The sequence below is a fragment of the Cadophora gregata genome (genome assembly GCF_030347475.1).
Source record: "Cadophora gregata isolate MNR1 chromosome Unknown scaffold_1, whole genome shotgun sequence".
In the NCBI taxonomy this organism is placed as follows: Eukaryota; Fungi; Ascomycota; class Leotiomycetes; order Helotiales; family Ploettnerulaceae; genus Cadophora; species Cadophora gregata.
Window position 1 is genome coordinate 3,926,970 of NW_026695924.1, and position 17,165 is coordinate 3,944,134.

At 49.0% G+C, this 17,165-nt stretch overlaps 5 protein-coding genes across 5 annotated transcripts; 2 read left to right on the top strand and 3 right to left on the bottom strand.

The window, feature by feature from the left end:
- Positions 1 to 50: 50 nt before the first annotated feature.
- Positions 51 to 5,380, top strand: ONS95_001275 (uncharacterized protein). Its single transcript, XM_058494465.1, has 3 exons — positions 51 to 1,832; positions 1,891 to 2,507; positions 2,554 to 5,380. Exons 1-3 carry the CDS (start codon positions 1,326 to 1,328, stop codon positions 4,571 to 4,573), a joined length of 3,144 nt encoding a protein of 1,047 aa, XP_058364670.1. The 5' UTR covers positions 51 to 1,325; the 3' UTR covers positions 4,574 to 5,380.
- Positions 5,381 to 6,983: 1,603 nt separating this feature from the next.
- ONS95_001276 (uncharacterized protein) lies at positions 6,984 to 9,267 on the bottom strand. The gene is made up of 6 exons (XM_058494466.1): positions 8,698 to 9,267; positions 8,483 to 8,636; positions 8,041 to 8,432; positions 7,906 to 7,988; positions 7,522 to 7,848; positions 6,984 to 7,474 (listed from the first exon to the last, which is right to left on the bottom strand). Exons 1-6 carry the CDS (start codon positions 9,095 to 9,097, stop codon positions 7,136 to 7,138), a joined length of 1,695 nt encoding a protein of 564 aa, XP_058364671.1. The 5' UTR covers positions 9,098 to 9,267; the 3' UTR covers positions 6,984 to 7,135.
- A 1,725-nt stretch (positions 9,268 to 10,992) lies between these two features.
- On the bottom strand, positions 10,993 to 12,255 carry ONS95_001277 (uncharacterized protein; the record flags this gene model as incomplete). Its single annotated transcript, XM_058494467.1, has 1 exon — positions 10,993 to 12,255. One exon carries the CDS (start codon positions 12,253 to 12,255, stop codon positions 10,993 to 10,995), a length of 1,263 nt encoding a protein of 420 aa, XP_058364672.1.
- Positions 12,256 to 13,579: 1,324 nt separating this feature from the next.
- ONS95_001278 (uncharacterized protein) lies at positions 13,580 to 14,901 on the top strand (the record flags this gene model as incomplete). Its single annotated transcript, XM_058494468.1, has 2 exons — positions 13,580 to 13,709; positions 13,760 to 14,901. The coding sequence occupies 2 exons, from the start codon at positions 13,580 to 13,582 to the stop codon at positions 14,899 to 14,901; spliced, it is 1,272 nt and encodes a 423-aa protein (XP_058364673.1).
- A 332-nt stretch (positions 14,902 to 15,233) lies between these two features.
- Positions 15,234 to 16,709, bottom strand: ONS95_001279 (uncharacterized protein; the record flags this gene model as incomplete). The annotated part of the gene is made up of 2 exons (XM_058494469.1): positions 15,234 to 16,540; positions 16,604 to 16,709. 2 exons carry the CDS (start codon positions 16,707 to 16,709, stop codon positions 15,234 to 15,236), a joined length of 1,413 nt encoding a protein of 470 aa, XP_058364674.1.
- Between the last annotated feature and the right edge of the window lie 456 nt (positions 16,710 to 17,165).

A 17,165-nucleotide genomic window follows, 5' to 3' on the forward strand; every position in this document is an offset into this window, starting at 1 on the left:
GTGGTGGTGTCGGGCCAGTCGGGGTCCGGGTCGGGTTAGGGGGCACCAGGGGGTGTTGGTGTTGTACCTTTCGTACTAATTTAGGTGCCGAGATGGAAGCGAGTGGGGAGGAGAGTGAAATGAGGGTGCACCAGGTGTACCCCTGGATTATTGTTGGATGTTGGATGTTGGATGTTGGATGGACAGCTCAGCATTGCTTCTGGTTTTGAGCTTGAATAGGTATATGGAGATGAATATAAATGTCTTTGTAATTTACAAGATATTTGTCATTTCTCTCATGGATGGTTTTCTCAAGCAAGGGAAATGATACAAAAATGTCACCCAAGATCGTCTCGTCTCGTCTCGTCTCCCCTTTCTAATTCCTTCGGCTGCTGTTCTTTGCATGGCCGCCTACCAATCAGCGCGTCTCTGCCCCTGACAAGCCGCGAGATTACTCGTACTTATATGCCAACCAACCTCACCAACCACCAACTACAGAAAGCTACGCTACGCTACCTACTGTAGGTAGACTAAGCTAAGCTTGGAGGCACGCCGCCGTTCAAGGTTCAACCTCCCTCCTCCTCCTTATCCTCCTCCACTACTGTACTGTACTGTACAACTCACCACCGCTCTTTACACTTTATACTTTAAACTTTACTGTCGTGTCGTGATATCCACGACGTTCGTTCCTTGCCTGCCTTGCATTGTACTGCATTGCATTGCGCTGCGTTGTGTTGTGTTGTGTTGCATTTAATCCCCTACCTACACGCTCTTTATGTGATGCTATCTTAAATGTTGTGTACTGCATTGAGATGTGCATAGACTGTCGACCGGACCGATCCGACCTGATTGATTAATCGAGCTTGCAGGTGTTTATTGTATGGGATTTGTGGAGCTGCGAAACCCCCGGCACGACCTGGACTCGACGACCTCGCTCTGGCCTGGACCTGCCTGACCTGGGCCGACGTGCGAACTCGACTGGTTGACCGACGGATTCGTTCGTTGATTGAGACTTGAAACATACATTGTGCAGTGCGATACGACACGGTTTATCAGAGACGGAGGAGGGAGCGTAATTGACTTTCGAAGGGAGGATAGAAGGTTCGTGGAACGTTTGGAGATCCGCCCCGAATTCGATTTTACTTGGGGATCGAGACTGAGAGACTGAGACTGAGACTGAGTTCTACTGGAGGGAGGACACTCCCTTTCCCAGACGGAGGTAAATTGACCCTCTGACCTGACCTGACGTTGCCTTTCCGTCCCGTCTTGAAAGGGAGGAGGAAAGAGGCTTCGGACGACGAAGACTTCCGATCCTGCCACTTCCATTTGCAGCAACCGTCGCTATCATGGATATGCCACCGCCGCCCACGAAGCCCCAGAAGGAGCAGGAGCAGGAGGACCAAATCTCTGCAGACGCGACGCCGTGTGCTGTTGGTAATTCTACGAGCCACATAAGCCACATTGCTCACGACTCTATGGTCACAGTCCGACTCTCTGAACCACCTGCCCTCACAGTCGATACTACGGTCCCCTCGAAACAGACGAGTACTCGGAGCAGCACACAGGAGGTCGTGGTGGAGACGGCTGACACACCGGGCATACAGTTAGATGGCGTAGCGGAATCTGCATCTGCAGTCGAGAAAGAGGAGGAGGAATCGCCTAGAATCACAATGATGGATCCGAATGGGAATGGGCTGCTCAGTCCCTCGGGCTCGGACTCTGCGGGCTCGCAGAATGGAGAATCTAGAAGGGAGAGTGATAGCTCGGACGAGTCGGTTGAGGGCGGTGGTGTCAATTGGGAGGAGCTTCAGCAGACGGAGGAGAATGAACCTAGGGATGAGAGTTCTGACGATGTGAATCTCCCCTTCCCCTTACCTACCTCTTCGAATGATGCTAATCTAGTTTGCAAAGTCCACAGCTTTGCTGCTCGCCAGACTGGAGCAGGAAAATAACCTCCTTGTCTCAAACCCCAAATCTGGTATTGCGAAGGTACAGATCGTAGAAAATATACGCCCTAGAGGCCAATCGAGACCACCGTCTATTCAACACCTCAAGAGACTGGTCAATGGACCTACGCCTCCTGCTTTGCGATACTCGATGATCCCGGCGCCGCCTATGACGGACTTGGAGTTCTACGCTGCGCTGGTACAGGATTACACAAGGACGGCACAATGTCTACCTACACTTTTGTCGAAAAAGATACGCAGTGGTATCCCCCCGCCCTTGCGAGGTGTGGTGTGGCAGAGTATGTCCGGTGCGAGGGATTCACTCCTTGAGGAGCAATTCGACAGATTATGTGGAGAGTCGAGTCCGTATGAGGGAATCATTGGGAAGGATCTCGGCCGCAGCTTTCCTGGAGTCGAAATGTTTCGGGATCCGGAGGGTGATGGACAGAGGATGCTGGGACGAGTCCTGAAGTGCTTCAGTCTGTATGACCACAAGATTGGGTATTGTCAGGGGTTGGGCTTCCTTGTTGGCCCTCTGCTGATGCATATGGGCGACAAGCAAGCCTTTTGCGTGCTTGTTCGGTGAGTTGTACTGAGGATCAGGGAGAGTGAAAGCTAATGCGACCAGGTTGATGGAACATTACGATCTGCGAAGCTGTTTTCTACCTGATCTTTCGGGACTCCATGTTCGCATCTACCAGTTCAAGAAGTTGATGCAGCTGCATCTGCCGGCCCTCTCTGCATATCTCGACCAGCTCCAAATCGAACCAGCATACGTCTCCCAGTGGTTTCTATCCTTCTTCGCCGTTACATGTCCACTGCCGATGCTCTTCCGAATCTACGATGTTATATTTGCGGAGGGTGCTTCGGAAACAATAATGCGGGTAGCTTTGTCTCTGATGCGGAAGAACCAGGACAAGATCATGGCGTGTACGGAGTTTGAGGATGTGATGCAGTTGTTACTATCCAGAGGACTTTGGGATGTCTACCACTACAATGCGGACGAGTTTGTGAATGAGTTTGTTAGCATGACTGGGCAAATCACCCGCGAGAGTCTACAAGCTTTAGAGGCCAGCTACAAGGAAGCTCAAGCTGCGAATACAGTTACACCTACTGATGTTCGATCAGTTGCAACGACGTTTCTGGGCCGGTTATGGACAAGTTCCAATTCTTCGACAAAGTCAGCAAATCTTAGTCCTGGTCTAACAGCACCTTCTCGACCGTCCAGCTTCTTGAAGCGATCGCCTTCCAAGCAGAGTATTGCTTCAACGTTGAACTCTATGGAGGGCGGAGGGTCGGATAGCATGATGAGTTCTTCAACAGATGCTACGTCAATCTCGAGGGATTCTTCGAATACTGATGGCTTCTCTCTACGGGGTCAGTCTGTCACTTTCAATGGTGCGGCTTCGAAGCCAAATAAGGATAAGAATTTGCATGGGCAGATCGAAGATTTGTTGATGGCACTCAGCGAGTTGCAGAGAGATCATGCTATTCTTGCTACGCAGCTCCAAAGGGAAAGGGAGGAACGTGATGAAGATCGAAATGCTGTTCGATCGCTGCTTGATGGGCTGAGGAAGAAGACGAGCTCTGAGACTGTGGGTAGTGGCCGTAGCGATGAGAGCCTCGATACTGTCAAGGCTGCTCCTGTGTCGCCTGTGGACGATGAGGATCTTGATGCAACGATTGTGGCGGAGAAGAGTGTGGAAGACTCGGATTCGGAGAGTCTTGCACCTGGGGCTGCTGACCTCTCTAGTCTGCTTGATATTGTTGAGGATCGATTCGCGGCTCCGACTGGCAATAGGCGATCTTCCATGTTGCAGACAAAATCCCAGCTGAGAGAGGATATTGTTCGTGCTAAGGAGCAGCTGATTCACGAAGTTGCAAAGACCCAAGATCTTAGTCGCCGGCTATCCGAAAAGCAGCAGGAGATCCAGAATCTTAAAGATCAAGTCAAGGAGGGACATACCGCCATTCGAAACGCTCACCAGGATAAACAGCGACTGGAGAGACAGATTCACGAACTTCGCGCAAGAAAGACACCCGCCACGACACCAGACGGAAGTAGAGATCAAGAAAGCGAGTGGCCAAATCGATCATCTGGCCACAGCGGGCTCCGAGAATTGAAACTCGGACGCTCTGGATCTAATCGTTCCCAAAAGACACCAATGACATTCAACAAACGCACATCCAGCCTCGCCAACACGAAAGAGAACGAGATGCCACCACCACCAACGACCACCACACCTCCCTCCGAACCAGCGATCTCCACCTCGAAACAAGACGAGACAGACGCCCTCGTCCTCGAACTCGTACAAGCAAAAACAGCCGAAGCCATCGCCAAGCAAGAAGCCGAAGAAGCCAAATCCAAACTCGAGAGTCTGAGAAAACTCCTCGGCGTCTCTGGTGATGCGAATGCGAATGCGGCCAGCACGATGGGACACCGTGTCAGTCCTAGCGTTGCGAGCGTGGCGTCGGGGATCAGTGGGTATATCTCGAGGCCTCAGCCTCAACATCAGACTTCTGCGACGGCGAATGCGACGACGCCGAGTACTGTTGCTGCTGCTACTGGTGGGGGTGGTGGGTTCTGGGGTGGGTGGGGGAAGAGGGCGGTTAGTACGGAGAAGGTTCCCGGGAGTGGGGGCTTGTAGGTTATGGGCTGGGGGCTGGTGGCTGGTGGCTGGAGGTTGTTGGAAAAGTAATAATTTGAAGAATATGAGAGAGCGGTGGAAGAGAAGGACGGACGTGTCCAGATTAAGTTACTTATGGACTCAGTGGATCGATCGAGGCTAAGACTAGGGAATGTTTGGCTTCTTGGTGGTGGGATTTAGGGGTGTTTTTCATGTATTTGGAGGATTTTTTTTTTTTCGAGAAATAGAAGTGAGATGGTTTGGTTTGGTGCTAGGGATGAGATAAGATGGGATTGCTGTGGTTGTGATATAGGAATAGGAGCCGTGAGGAGCGGAAGGTCCTCAAGAGATGGGAGAGTGAGAGTGAGAGGGGAATGAGGAGAGAGGAGTGGGATGAAGAAAAGAAGAGTAGAGAGGAGAAGAAAGGAGGGGAGTAGAGAGTGGAGAGGAGAGGAGAGGAGAAGAGAGGAGAGGAAATGGAATGTTTAAATAAATACCCGGGATTCTATACCTCAGCTGATACGCTGTACACCGATACAATCTTACATTTAGTTGAGTCGGTGATGTATATATATACACGAACTTCTTCATTGAAAGATTCCTTCTTTTCGTCTCCTTCCGTAATGGGTGGCCTTCTCGTGCTGTGCGTGTGATGTTAATCCTGCGAAGACTCTTGTCGCCAATTTCCTCGTGTTATGCTGCGAGCTAGCTGGCTCAAAGCTGATACCTACCTAGTCCATGATACATATACACTTGAAAAGACGTAATTAACATCATGCGTGAAATCTCGGTACGTATAGATACGAGTACATCATAAATGGATGAATAAATAATTAAATATATAAATATATAAATGCGCATTCTAGCGCCTCGGCGTAAGATAGAGAAAGCCGTATTGGGAGGGAGCGTTGACGTGGCGTTAAGATCTGGACCTAGACCTAATGGAGATACTGTACTGTAAGCCGAACCAACCCTTGTTCCCTCCCTTACTGTACTGTACCTAGGTATACTCCGTATACACATTGCACATTTGCACAGCAGTAGGTAATCTCACCTTAACCAATAATACCTAATACCTATATATATATATATATATAAATCAACTCGGTGTTTAAAGGTTGGTGGTTCCAACGTACACCAGACGGACGGACGGGAGGGAGAGGAGCATAGCATGGGAAGTAAATAAATCCCTTGCCTATCTATCTATCTATCTATCTATCATCCATTAACCCTTATTATCCCTTTATCCCCCAAAAAAGGGGGAAATCCGAGTCCTGCCCAGCAGCAAACTTAAGCACTCGCAGATATTAAATGAGAGTTGTAAGGTACTTCGTAGCGATGCGTCCCGTCCATGGCCGGCGGCAGGTATATATTCCGTGCAGCATTTGGCAGGCAAAATTGTAAATACGGGGAATGGAAAGGAATGGAATGGAATGGAGTAACTGATGAGTCTATAACTCCATAACTCCGTCTTGTTTATTCCCATTTTCTTGTGTGTGTGCGCGAGCGGGGCGAGTGGGCGGGCGGGAGATACCCAGGTTTGGTTGAGGGGGTTAGATGGGATGGGGGGAGGGCGGTGGGGAGGGAGTTTCCGAGGAGATTGGTGTTGGGGAGGGATGCGGTTGAGACCGTTAGGGGGGTGTGAGGTGGTTTTGAGGAGGTTGGAGGGTTGGGAGGGGGTAGGCGGGGATACGATGTTGTGATGTGATGGTGGTCTGGAGATGGAGATGGAGATGGAGGTTTGGCCAAGGTGTAGGAGGGGCTGATTTTACAATTCGATACTTCGGCTGTGGCGACGTGTTTTGCGACTTGGAGTGGCTACTTGTTGTTCTTTCTTCGAAGCTCTGTGATTCAGGCCATCGGATTACCCAAGGAGGGTTTAAATATCCCGCTGTAAAGCTGCTTCTACATTGTGTTCTGCATTGTGCTGGATCTGTAGCCAGACGGTAACCATAATCCTCTGTTTCTGAACTATCTGCGGCACCATATATGGCATGGGAAATTCGCTGTGCGGTCATAAATACTGTCTTGAGCCAGTGAATCTACAGGTAACTGGTAGTCCTCAAGTTGAAGTAAGCTACGTTTTGTTGAATTCCAGTTGGGTCGTTTTTCGTCATATGACTTTCGGTTCTTGTTTTTGGTGCCACGTGTGTTAAGCGAGGTTGTTTACAAAGAGAATTTGCTCAATGTAAGCCGAAGGATCGCAGATATGAGAGCACTGTGGATGATTGATAGAATTACTATCCTGTCCAATTTCAGGTCAAAAGCGTGTATTTATGTTGTCGGTACCAGAAATCCCTGCCCCAATAATACGTAATTTTCATAACTTGGTCAGATATTTGGCGTCACACTAGAAGGTTATTTCAGATGAAGATATGAACATGTCATGATGCTGAGGATTACTTCTATCTCTCCGCGTACAATGTCTGGGGTGTGCCATTCTTGATAATTCCTACCATAATATCGCAGATTTGCCAGTTATATTACATACAATTTTTCGCATATGAACCCTGCCAAACAAATTTGATATTTGCCATGAGCACATAAAAGCGCCGGCTACACGTGATAACCACTTCCTTAACTTCAGTCTTTCGCACCATTAACATCCTCTGTTTGACCAGACCAAGCGCCAATCGATTGATTCCTCCCAATCTTGCCAGTCTCAACATCGTGGATCATCTCGCCAGAGTGGGCAGCATTAGCAAGTTCAGGATGCTCCTCCTTCAACCTCGCAAAATTCTTCTCGGCGTCCCATACCCAGGGGGTCTTTGCAGCGAACAAGAAGTCCATTTCTTCAAGAGTCCGTTGGTTTGATTCTGGGTACAGCGCCCAGACCATTGGTATGGTGATTACGTTGCTGATAGCGAAAATGTAGAGGGTCTTCTCGTCGATGGCGTTGAACATTACCGGACAGAGCAAAGTCTAAGTTCTGGTTAGCCAATAGAACATAAAGGAAAGAATTTACTCACAAGCCAGCCGTTACCGATACTCCATCCCACTACTCCCCAAGCGTTACCCTTTGCTCTTACTTCCAGTGGGAAGATCTCAGCGGGGTAGAGCCAAGGCACTGTCAACCAAGTTGCACCGAACACGAATGTGAAGATGAAAATCATGGAAGCGGCAGCAGCTCCGTATTGAGATGCTTTCGCAGTATCTCCAGCGTTCGTGGCGTTTTCAGCAAGTCGTGACATCCCACCTGCTAGGAACATGGCGATTCCTTGACCAACAGATCCCCAATACAAGGTCCATCTACGGCCGATACGATCTAGTGTGAAGACGCAAATGAGGGTAGAGAACTGGCAGCGTAGCGTAAGTAATCTGATATCTCTTCCGTTCGGTCGCGGGAGACTCACCATGTAAAATATGTTGTTCAGACCAGAGATCCACTGTGACTTCTCTGTATCGAAACCTGCCATTCGGAAAATAGTCGGCGCATCTGCTTGTGTGAGCCCTTGACTTATTCTTCTTCTCCTTTTCTAGGTACTTACAAACTGTGACACCCGCAATTCCAACCCACTCTTGCATGATCTGCAGCCAAATCACGAGTTGGACTCGACGACCAGTATGCAAATCTCCAGATCCTTGACCCGTGAACATTGCCCAGTATGACGTTCGGTTTCCAGCCTGCTTCTCGAGCTTTGAGACCATGCAGATGTCTTGAAACTCGGCCTCGGCCTTGACTTTGTCTTCCCCTTCATCACCCCTCAACCTTCCCAGAATATAGCGAGCTTCCTCTTCCCGACCAACCTTGACCAGCCATCGTGGTGATTCTGGGAACCACCGCACTACAGTCAGGAGAACGAGAAGTGGGATGATCTGGAAGGCAATTGGAAATCTCCAACGGATTGGGGACGCGCCGTCGTCGATGAAAGAAAGACCACTTCGTGCATGTCAATATTGCTACGCTGAAGGAGCAGGATGATGACTTACAATTCTAGCCAATAAGCTACTACCACACCGAAGATGTTCAGTGTGAACTCGATGGCGATGAACTGGCCTCTGCCCGTGTGGGGAACACTTTCGGTTGCCCAGACAGGAACGATGGCGTTGAGTATTCCTGTTCCGAATCCATTGATCAAGCGTGCTATAATTCAAGTAAGTACATAATCTCTGATTGATGAATTCAGTAGTGTGCTGAAACCTACCGAATATCATCCATGTATGATTCTGCGCAGAGCATTGCAAGCTTGCGCCAAAGACTCCCCACGCAGCTCCCAGTGCAATAGTCTTAATTCGTCCAATCTTCTCACCAACCCATCCACCAGCGAGAGCACCAATAAGAGTTCCGACGTAATAGATCGAGACGATACCACCTTGAAGCAAACTGTCTGTAATGACGGGTGTGTTGGGAGAACCATCAATGGTCTCCACATGTCCAAACCCCATCAACTCAATGTAGTCTTTGGCGTTGTTCACACCACCCATCATTCCCTGATCATATCCGAAGAAGAAGATAGAAAGGCCGGCAATGCAGTTGATGGCTATCAGAAGTCTGCGCTTCTGTAGCGAGTGCGCCACATTCCATGTGTTGATTTGGTGACCCATTTTGGCGCATGCGATGTTGACTGAAAGTTCTCATGCGATGCAGATGTGTGAAGGCAGCGAATATTGAGATAATCCTTCTTCAAGAGAAATATCAAGCGACACAGAAAGATAAGTGCAAGATGGGCAGAATCTACCTCTTTTGAATCTTTGAAAATCGGGCTGAATCCCGTCGGCCACCTACGTAAAGTGTCACTACTGCTTATTATGCTTTAGCATCTCCGGATTCGATCTATAACCCGAAAGTCAGATAGATACACGCGAGAACAAGAATGGGGTCTTAGCGTAAGTAAACAGTCGATTGTGTCATACATTTCGTCCCGAATAGGAAATAGTGAGGGTGATCGTGACGGCGTAAGCCACAATCGGGCTAGCATTTCTCACTACCCCACATCTGCAACCAAACTACTGGAAGGTATGCCGATATGCGCGCCAACAAATAACTGCTAATTGGTTTGAAAGTCTGGTTCAATTGCCTGCAGACACCGAGATCTGGGGTAGTATTACTAGTATCAAGCGTCATTTTGAGGGCGGCTTTCGTCTGAATTAGTTACTACTGTCACTGATTCTATTCGCTGGATTTGATCTATCAGGTTCTTGTCAGATTGGAACCTATGGCTGATCACACCTTGAGAGACGTAACACTACGTCCAATAATGACCGAACAATGGAAATGAGAAAGAACAACGAATATCAAAGCCTTGGCTCGATTTGGACAGGCTCGTATGGATTTGCCAGGACTCACGTGGCGCTGGAACTGCACACGAGATGAAGTAAGGTCCTGACTGATCATCAATCCATTCCTGAAACTGTCAGAGGACTGCAAGGCGCCAGTGACCGAAGACTTGCGTGAGCAACAGAGCACTCAAGTTGTTTCTTTAATATCATCTCCAATTAATTGTGCTAACATTTCCTGTAGTAATTTTCTGAATCTCCAATTGACTGAAGCTGGTAAGTTGGCGCGTTGCTTTTTCCAAGTGTTCTCGGCCGCAGCACTGAATGTAGACCCCTTCGACATCCGCGACTACCTGCAGCGGCAAAAGGACCAACCGTAGCATTTCCAGGTCCCAAATTGGTAGCAATTGTTGTACATAGGTATTAACTCTCTGTTGTTTCCCAAGTGTGCACGGTCTTGGAGACATCACTCATAAGATATGTCACTTTTCGGCCGCTGTTTTCAGTAATGGGTTGCCATTGCAGTAAGAGTTACAATTCTTGACCAGGATTGACGGTCATTGTCTTTTATGATATTTGCTGATACGAACATAGTTGTACAGAATCTAGTCACCACAAAAAATGCCTGACACGACTGTGTTGGCAGATGAAGGGAGAAGCAGTGGATTTACTCCCGCCGAACGCATTAACCCCACAACTGCAGAGAACACACCCAGCGCTGAAGAGAGACACTAACATCGCCTATCCTACAAGGCACGGGTGTCCTTCACGCGGACCTCGCTTAATTACAGGGCATCCTTTCAGGCTATCAGCTGACTGTAGAACGTGTGTTTCTTTTTGGCAGTGGGAAAAGGTTGCCTCCGAGCGACCGCCTAGATATTACCTACCCTCTGATCATTTCCCACGTGGTAGAGTCACCAAATATCCAGATTCTGTGAAAAGAGCACATCAGTGAAAAGAGCACATCAGTGAAAAGAGCACATCAGTGAAAAGAGCACATCAGTGAACAGAACATTCATGTTGCGGGACAGCACAACAAGAAAACTGTGGAAGTGGACAAAAGCCTGTCTTTTCTGCTGTCAGTCCAGTTCAAATAAGAGTGAACCAAAGAAATCTAATAAAATTGCCCTGAAAAAGTCGTCGGCCGCCTCTAATGCGGTTTCTGATCTACTCCAATTGGAACCGTCAGTGCTGCTACTATTTACTAACACTCACTTAAGCCCCTATTCAGCCGAACCCCACCTCTTGACCTCCAAATAGCGCTTCTCGGGTACGACAGCTCTCTCCGCAGACCTGCCTCTCAGTACATTAGTCTTAGTATCAAAGCAAGACATTTGCGACTTCCTCTCGCACAGTGGCCAAAGTTGCTTCTGATCCATATCACAGAAAAGCCCCTCCGTCTCCGAGACAACATCTGTACCCCAAGAGGTGGCACTGCTGCAGAGATGCTTTGCTGAATGTTCCGGATATCTGCTTGATATGAGAGTATGATGCATGGACTTTGGACGAATGGGAGACTTCCTCTTCTCATTTCGCTCCGCTGGGTAGTCAGGAGGAATGATGGGACTCTCTGGCGTGGGCAAGCGAACTGGATGGGTGGGCTGCCCAGTCTTGTCGATGCTGATGCGACCGTAGTCTGTTTTGTCGAAACCTGGGACGAGGACTGTTGAAGCATCCAGATCAGTTCTATCAGCGTTATATCGCAGAGATGGAATAAACACAGGAGGAGAGATGTCGGGGAGCATTGTCGTCCAGGCGGAGAATCGTGGGGCACTACCGCACATTAAGTCAAATTTGCCGTTGAATGCATCGGCCTGAGCCTGGGTGACTTTGCTGAAGTCGATGATATGCATGCTGAAACCTTGAGTAGTGACATCGTTCTTAGAACTTGGCCCTGTGATCCAAACGCAATTTGGACGGTAACCCTGTGTCCCACTGTTCCCAACAATCGTCTCTGACCAGTGAAATTGCATACCACACGAGACACCGACGTCAGAGAACCAGCCATAAGAGATCTCATCGTTGGGGTTCTTGAGACCCACTGCCGATATGCAGATGGCATTTGTTCCGGTTGCCACGACGGAAACGTATTCGCTTCCGACACTGTCTTGAGCACCATTATTCTCCATGGAGATAGAGTTCTTGGATCCCGCCTTCCAAGTCTTCTTCCTATCACCATTGCTGGACGCGACGAGGTTTCCAGCGACGCTGTAGACGCTGATAGCCGGAATATTGCCTGCCATGTTGTATGGGCCGTCCTTCTCAGGGTTATCTGCTGTTTGTCCGACTGTAATACCAACGTTGGTGACTCCCTTTGGGGGATCTGGAACTAGACCCTTGATCCATTGAAAAAGACCAACAGCTCCAAAGATACCTCCAATGATATTGGCACCGGTCTCGAAGACTGGAAGTATTGCGGCAGCAGAGACGTCCGTGGTGTAAGAATGATTCATATAAGATTCGGCGGCGGCAAAGGGGCTAGACATTGCTGTGAGTATGGATGCAGAGCCGAGGAAGATATGTATGTATGGAATCCTTGGCTTCTAGGATTTGCAGTTTGGTCTTTGAAGATGAGATAATGTGCCGTAGTATGTGTGTTGGAGTGTTTGTGAAGAAATGATCTGTCAAGATTGAACAGGAGGAGCACAATAGTAGCTTAAGTACGTAGACTTTGACAAAACGCCTTCCAAGAGTCAAATGTAAGAGTGGTTAGGTAGGCAGACTTTTGGGCAAGTGTCCTCATTCCCAAGAACTGTCCTGATTCTGCCCGACAAACCAGAAAGCATCGGCGGCAAACCAACACCATCTTTCCAGAAATCCCTGGGAGATGTTATCGTCGAAATGCTCAGATCGTTGACTTGCAAGGTAGATTGAAACTTCGCCCCGCGGTACGATACTGCGGACAGTAATTGCCTGTCGCAAGTGGTCACAAATGGCGAGGGATTTGCAGGCCAGGTACCAAAATACCTGGGGCGAGCTTGTTAACCTTTGCTTGACTGGAATAGACCAATAGCTGCGAAATATACCGAACAAGCGCTCTTCGTAATGTTAGCCGCCAGAACGCCACGGCTGTTCTCGAAGGTCGTGCCCCGGTCATGGCCTGCAGCTGCTTCGTTTCACAGACTCCTGAAGACGGAAGTCAGCCACATTTGGGCCATATTCTGGGCCTCCCACGTGAGAAACAGCCTCAGTCGCACCAGAATGCAGCCGCACTCCGGCTGTGTGCAGTGCTAATACACCTTTTACAGAACAATCTCCGAGCCCATTCTTGGATTTCGATTTTGTGCCGCAGACGAACCAACATTGTCCCGCTACAAATGTTCCGCGTAGCCATTTACTCGATCAGACGGTCAGTCCGAGCGGGTCCGATATGGGTGCTAGCCGCTGAAAAGTCCAATAGGGACCAGCTTTTGAGCCCGCAGGATTGTCAATAGAGAGCAAAGTTGAGAGATTGTCGGTTGTGCAAGGCGCATTGCGCTTGGAATAAGCATCTTACTTGAGCGACAGTTTCGAAGAGACGCTGGGATTTTCAACGAGGCAGACTGCCTGGCAATGGCCACAGAAGCGCCGAAGTTTCGAACGACATGGTCTTCAGATAAAAAGAAAGCGTGTATATGTACGATGTCAATCCCTAGTAGTACAAAAAATCTCATCAACATCAACACAGTAACTGGCAAAAGCACCGCGTACCGCAAAGAACACATACCATCATTACTATCATTACTATCATTACTATCATTTCAGACTCAATACTACCTTTCTTCTATTTGTCCATCAATAGACTATTGATCTCATTATATCATCGTTATCATGAAAGTCTCACTTGCAGCAGTCCTGTCTCTGGGAACGGTCTCGACTCTGCTCGCAGTCACCGATGGGACCCCGCTTGGACTCCGCGGCAATGCGCTGAACACTCGATCCTGCGCCCACAACTGTACCAGTGAGTCTCAATCGATAAGTTACAGAAAACAGACACTAACTCACACCCAGGTGTTGCTACGATTGGCACATATACCACCGAAACCCTATCGGACTACCTCGTACGGAAGCGTGACGGAGTTGAAGGGGTACTCTCCGAGATCCTTGCCAGGGCAGGCCCCTTGATATCCCCCAAGGGTCCCAAAGGGAAAGATGGTGATTCATCCTCAGATGCAGCACCAATCTCTTTTACTGGTGGAAGTGGAGACAAGACTGATGGCGACACCCCTGGAAGTCTCGACGGCCCGATCATTGGGAATAGACCACCCGCTGATCGTGATGGTGGAGAAGGGAGTGGAACTCGACAACCTGTCCCTGGTGAAGCAGCTCCTGTGACTGCCGCAACTTTCCCGGATGCAAAAGATGAAGCTGTTCGACAGATTGGCGCCTCTCGACAAGACGACTTGAAGAATGCCATCTCCACGAATCGTGCTGACAATGATAAAGGTAGCATTGAGTCCAAAGGGTACGTCAGAATGCCTGATGAGGAACAAGGCGTGACTGGACCTCTCCACACCTCAAATGGTGACCAGGGTCGATATCTGGCACAGTTTGGTATTAAGGCTGCCAAGGACGTGAAACTGGAAAGCGGATGGAGGTCTGAAAAGATCAAGAACAGTGCCGATGAGAAGACACTCGATATCTCGCGATATGCCGTCAGTGTACCAGAGAGAACCATAATTTTGAAGGACTCCCGGAACGCACAGCACGACGAGAATCTCCAGCCTGGTGGTGATGAGGCGAAGGCTTTGAAGCTGAGAGACATGACAATGGACAGCTGGCGCGTCGCAGCAGGTGATGCAAATACCGTGAAAGATCTTAAATGGATTGTTCGTGATGACGTGGTAACTACAGAGACACGGCAGGCCATCAACGCAGCCTTCAGTCTGGCTGGAATTGATCGAAAGACAAAGGCTGTATTCAAGCCTACAGCAGCGAACCCAAACGAGCTTGCCGCCTATCAGCAGTTTGCTGGTTCGATCCACGGACGAGGAATGTTACAGATGTTGACTGACCACCACGGAGAACTCGGAAATCTTGAAGTAATGGCCTTCCATGTGTTCACGGACGGTACCACGAAAAATCAAAAGAACAAGAATCCAGACACAGTACCGGGTTATTATTCTATCGTCATCGAGCTTGGTCGTCTGTAAACTGGGGATATTTTATTGGTTTCAACCAGAGGGAGCCTTTTGTATGGTCGGGAAAGCTGTATCGTATGTCTAGAATTGTCGAAGTAAACGGTGTTGGCAACAACTTTCCCTGATGACATAGATAGCGCTGCTAGTGCTTTAGATGGGGCATTGGCTGCGTATTTGCATAGTCGTACTTGAAGTTCATTTATCCGTGCGGGTCTATCCAAGTTTTTGCTTCCACTACGTTCTTATGTTATCCACCGTGTTTGTTAGTCCCAGGCAGTCTTCAAACATCCTGTGCTCAGATTTTGGCAACCATATATATGGAAAGATGTGAGGCGTAAAAGTGTCTAATTGATCCAGTTCACGTCCCAAAGCCTGAAACTATCGAACTTTGCTTCAGACAGAGCTGCGGATAGAATTCGCGCCACTTCATGATTCGCGTTTTCTAGTGCTATGGTAACGGAGTCGCAAGTTGGCAGCAACCCCTCTTGGAGCAGTATCGTGGCCATTGAGTTCAATCCTGCCTTAGCCACCCTACCAAATGCAATGCGGGTACTGCGTGGGTTCCAAGTAGCACCGTATTGAAGTAGCAAGCGGAAAATAGCCATGTGCTCAAGTTCAATGGCAGATACAATGGCTTGAGGGCCATCCGCAGAAGACTTGTGTATATCTGCCCCGTATTCCAACAGTGCTCGGACGATTCCAAAACGGCCACGACGTGTTGCAATTTGAAGAGGACTTGACTGTGGGTAGTCGTAAGGTACATTCGGATTCGCACCTTTGCGAAGGAGGAGGCGGACCACAGTTTCGTCGGCGTACTTGCAGGCAGCCCACAGCGGATTGAAATCCTCGAATGTCAAAGCCTGATGACCAGAAGCTTGTGCACCCAGGTGAAAGAGATGCAAAGCTAACATCGTGTGACCGAATGTTGCTGCCCATCTGAGGAAAAATCCGAGGCGTTTTCCAGGAGTGTCTGCTTCATAGTCACCCAGTAGAGGGAAAGCCCGTGTAAACATTGCTACGCTGCTCGTTTTCTGGAGACCCTGCCAAATACAATTGATGAAACGGGTGTTCAGCCCATTACCAAATTTCCATCGAGGTTCCAACAAAAAGTCCAAAGTGTCAAAGTGCGCATAGGCTGTTGCACCACGGAATGCACAGGTGCTGGTCTTCTTCCAATCGGTGCTCAAAATCAGCTCCAATGCCTCGTTGTTGGCGTGGAGGGCAGCTGCCTGAGCAGGGTGACCAAATAGGGAGCTCCCATCCAATCTAAAGCCAACCTTAGGGAGCAAAGTCCTGAGCAAAGGCAGGTGGTTCACGTAAGCTGCAGCAACCAGAAGGTGGTAATCAAAGTTTTTATCATCTTCCGTAACTCGAGCCCAATCGCCATGCTGCACTTGACGACCTTCAATTATCGTCAGGGAGCATAGTGACTCCACACAACGCCGAACGGCAGCATCGTCTGGCCGTTGAGTGTCTTCGCATAAGATCTCCGCGATACGTCGAATGGTGCGTAATGGAGGGATTGTATGCTTTTGGTCCGAAAATATTTGCCAGACGAAATACGCCTTCAGGAATGTTTTTTCCTCACACTTTGTTTCGTCAAGGAGGCGAGACCTGAACAGAACTCGCTTTACATCAACGGCCCATTGCTCTGTTCACCTGTCAGCCTGATTTAACAAGGACACACTGAAATGTCTAGTGGGAGGTCACATACTATTCACGAGTCTGAGCCTCAAGCCTAACCTCACACCGCGGGCTAAGACTGCTTGAAGCAAGGTCTCATCGCGAAGCTCGCAAGGGAGATCCGAGATGATGACCATGATGCTGGTTTCGTAGAGGCGAAGGATTTCTTATTGTATGATAGATTGATGGAGGACATGTCGATTCTTGAACGCTATAACTGTAGGCGATGACAGTCAGATACGAAACACCAACGGAAGGACTGGGTCGCAGCAAAGGCCACCTTCATTTGGGCGGCAGCGTCACGTGTAAATGTGTTGATGATATCCTGGAGGTTCATTCCCTGGGTAGGCAGGTATTCGAAAGGGCTGTTCCCGTAATTCAATACACAAGTCCAGGACCCAGCTGGTACATAGGCTTGTAGAGAAGGTGAGAAATGCGGCTACGACAGTTCTCATCCATTGTACTCCTCATGCATGGTTGAGTGCAAGACCTTGAATGCTCCTCCCGTGAGCAGGAAATAAGTCGAGATCGAGTCGGTAGTTTTTAGCATCGTCACCTCTACCGGCTCAAAGCGCCTGTTGACGAGGCCATCC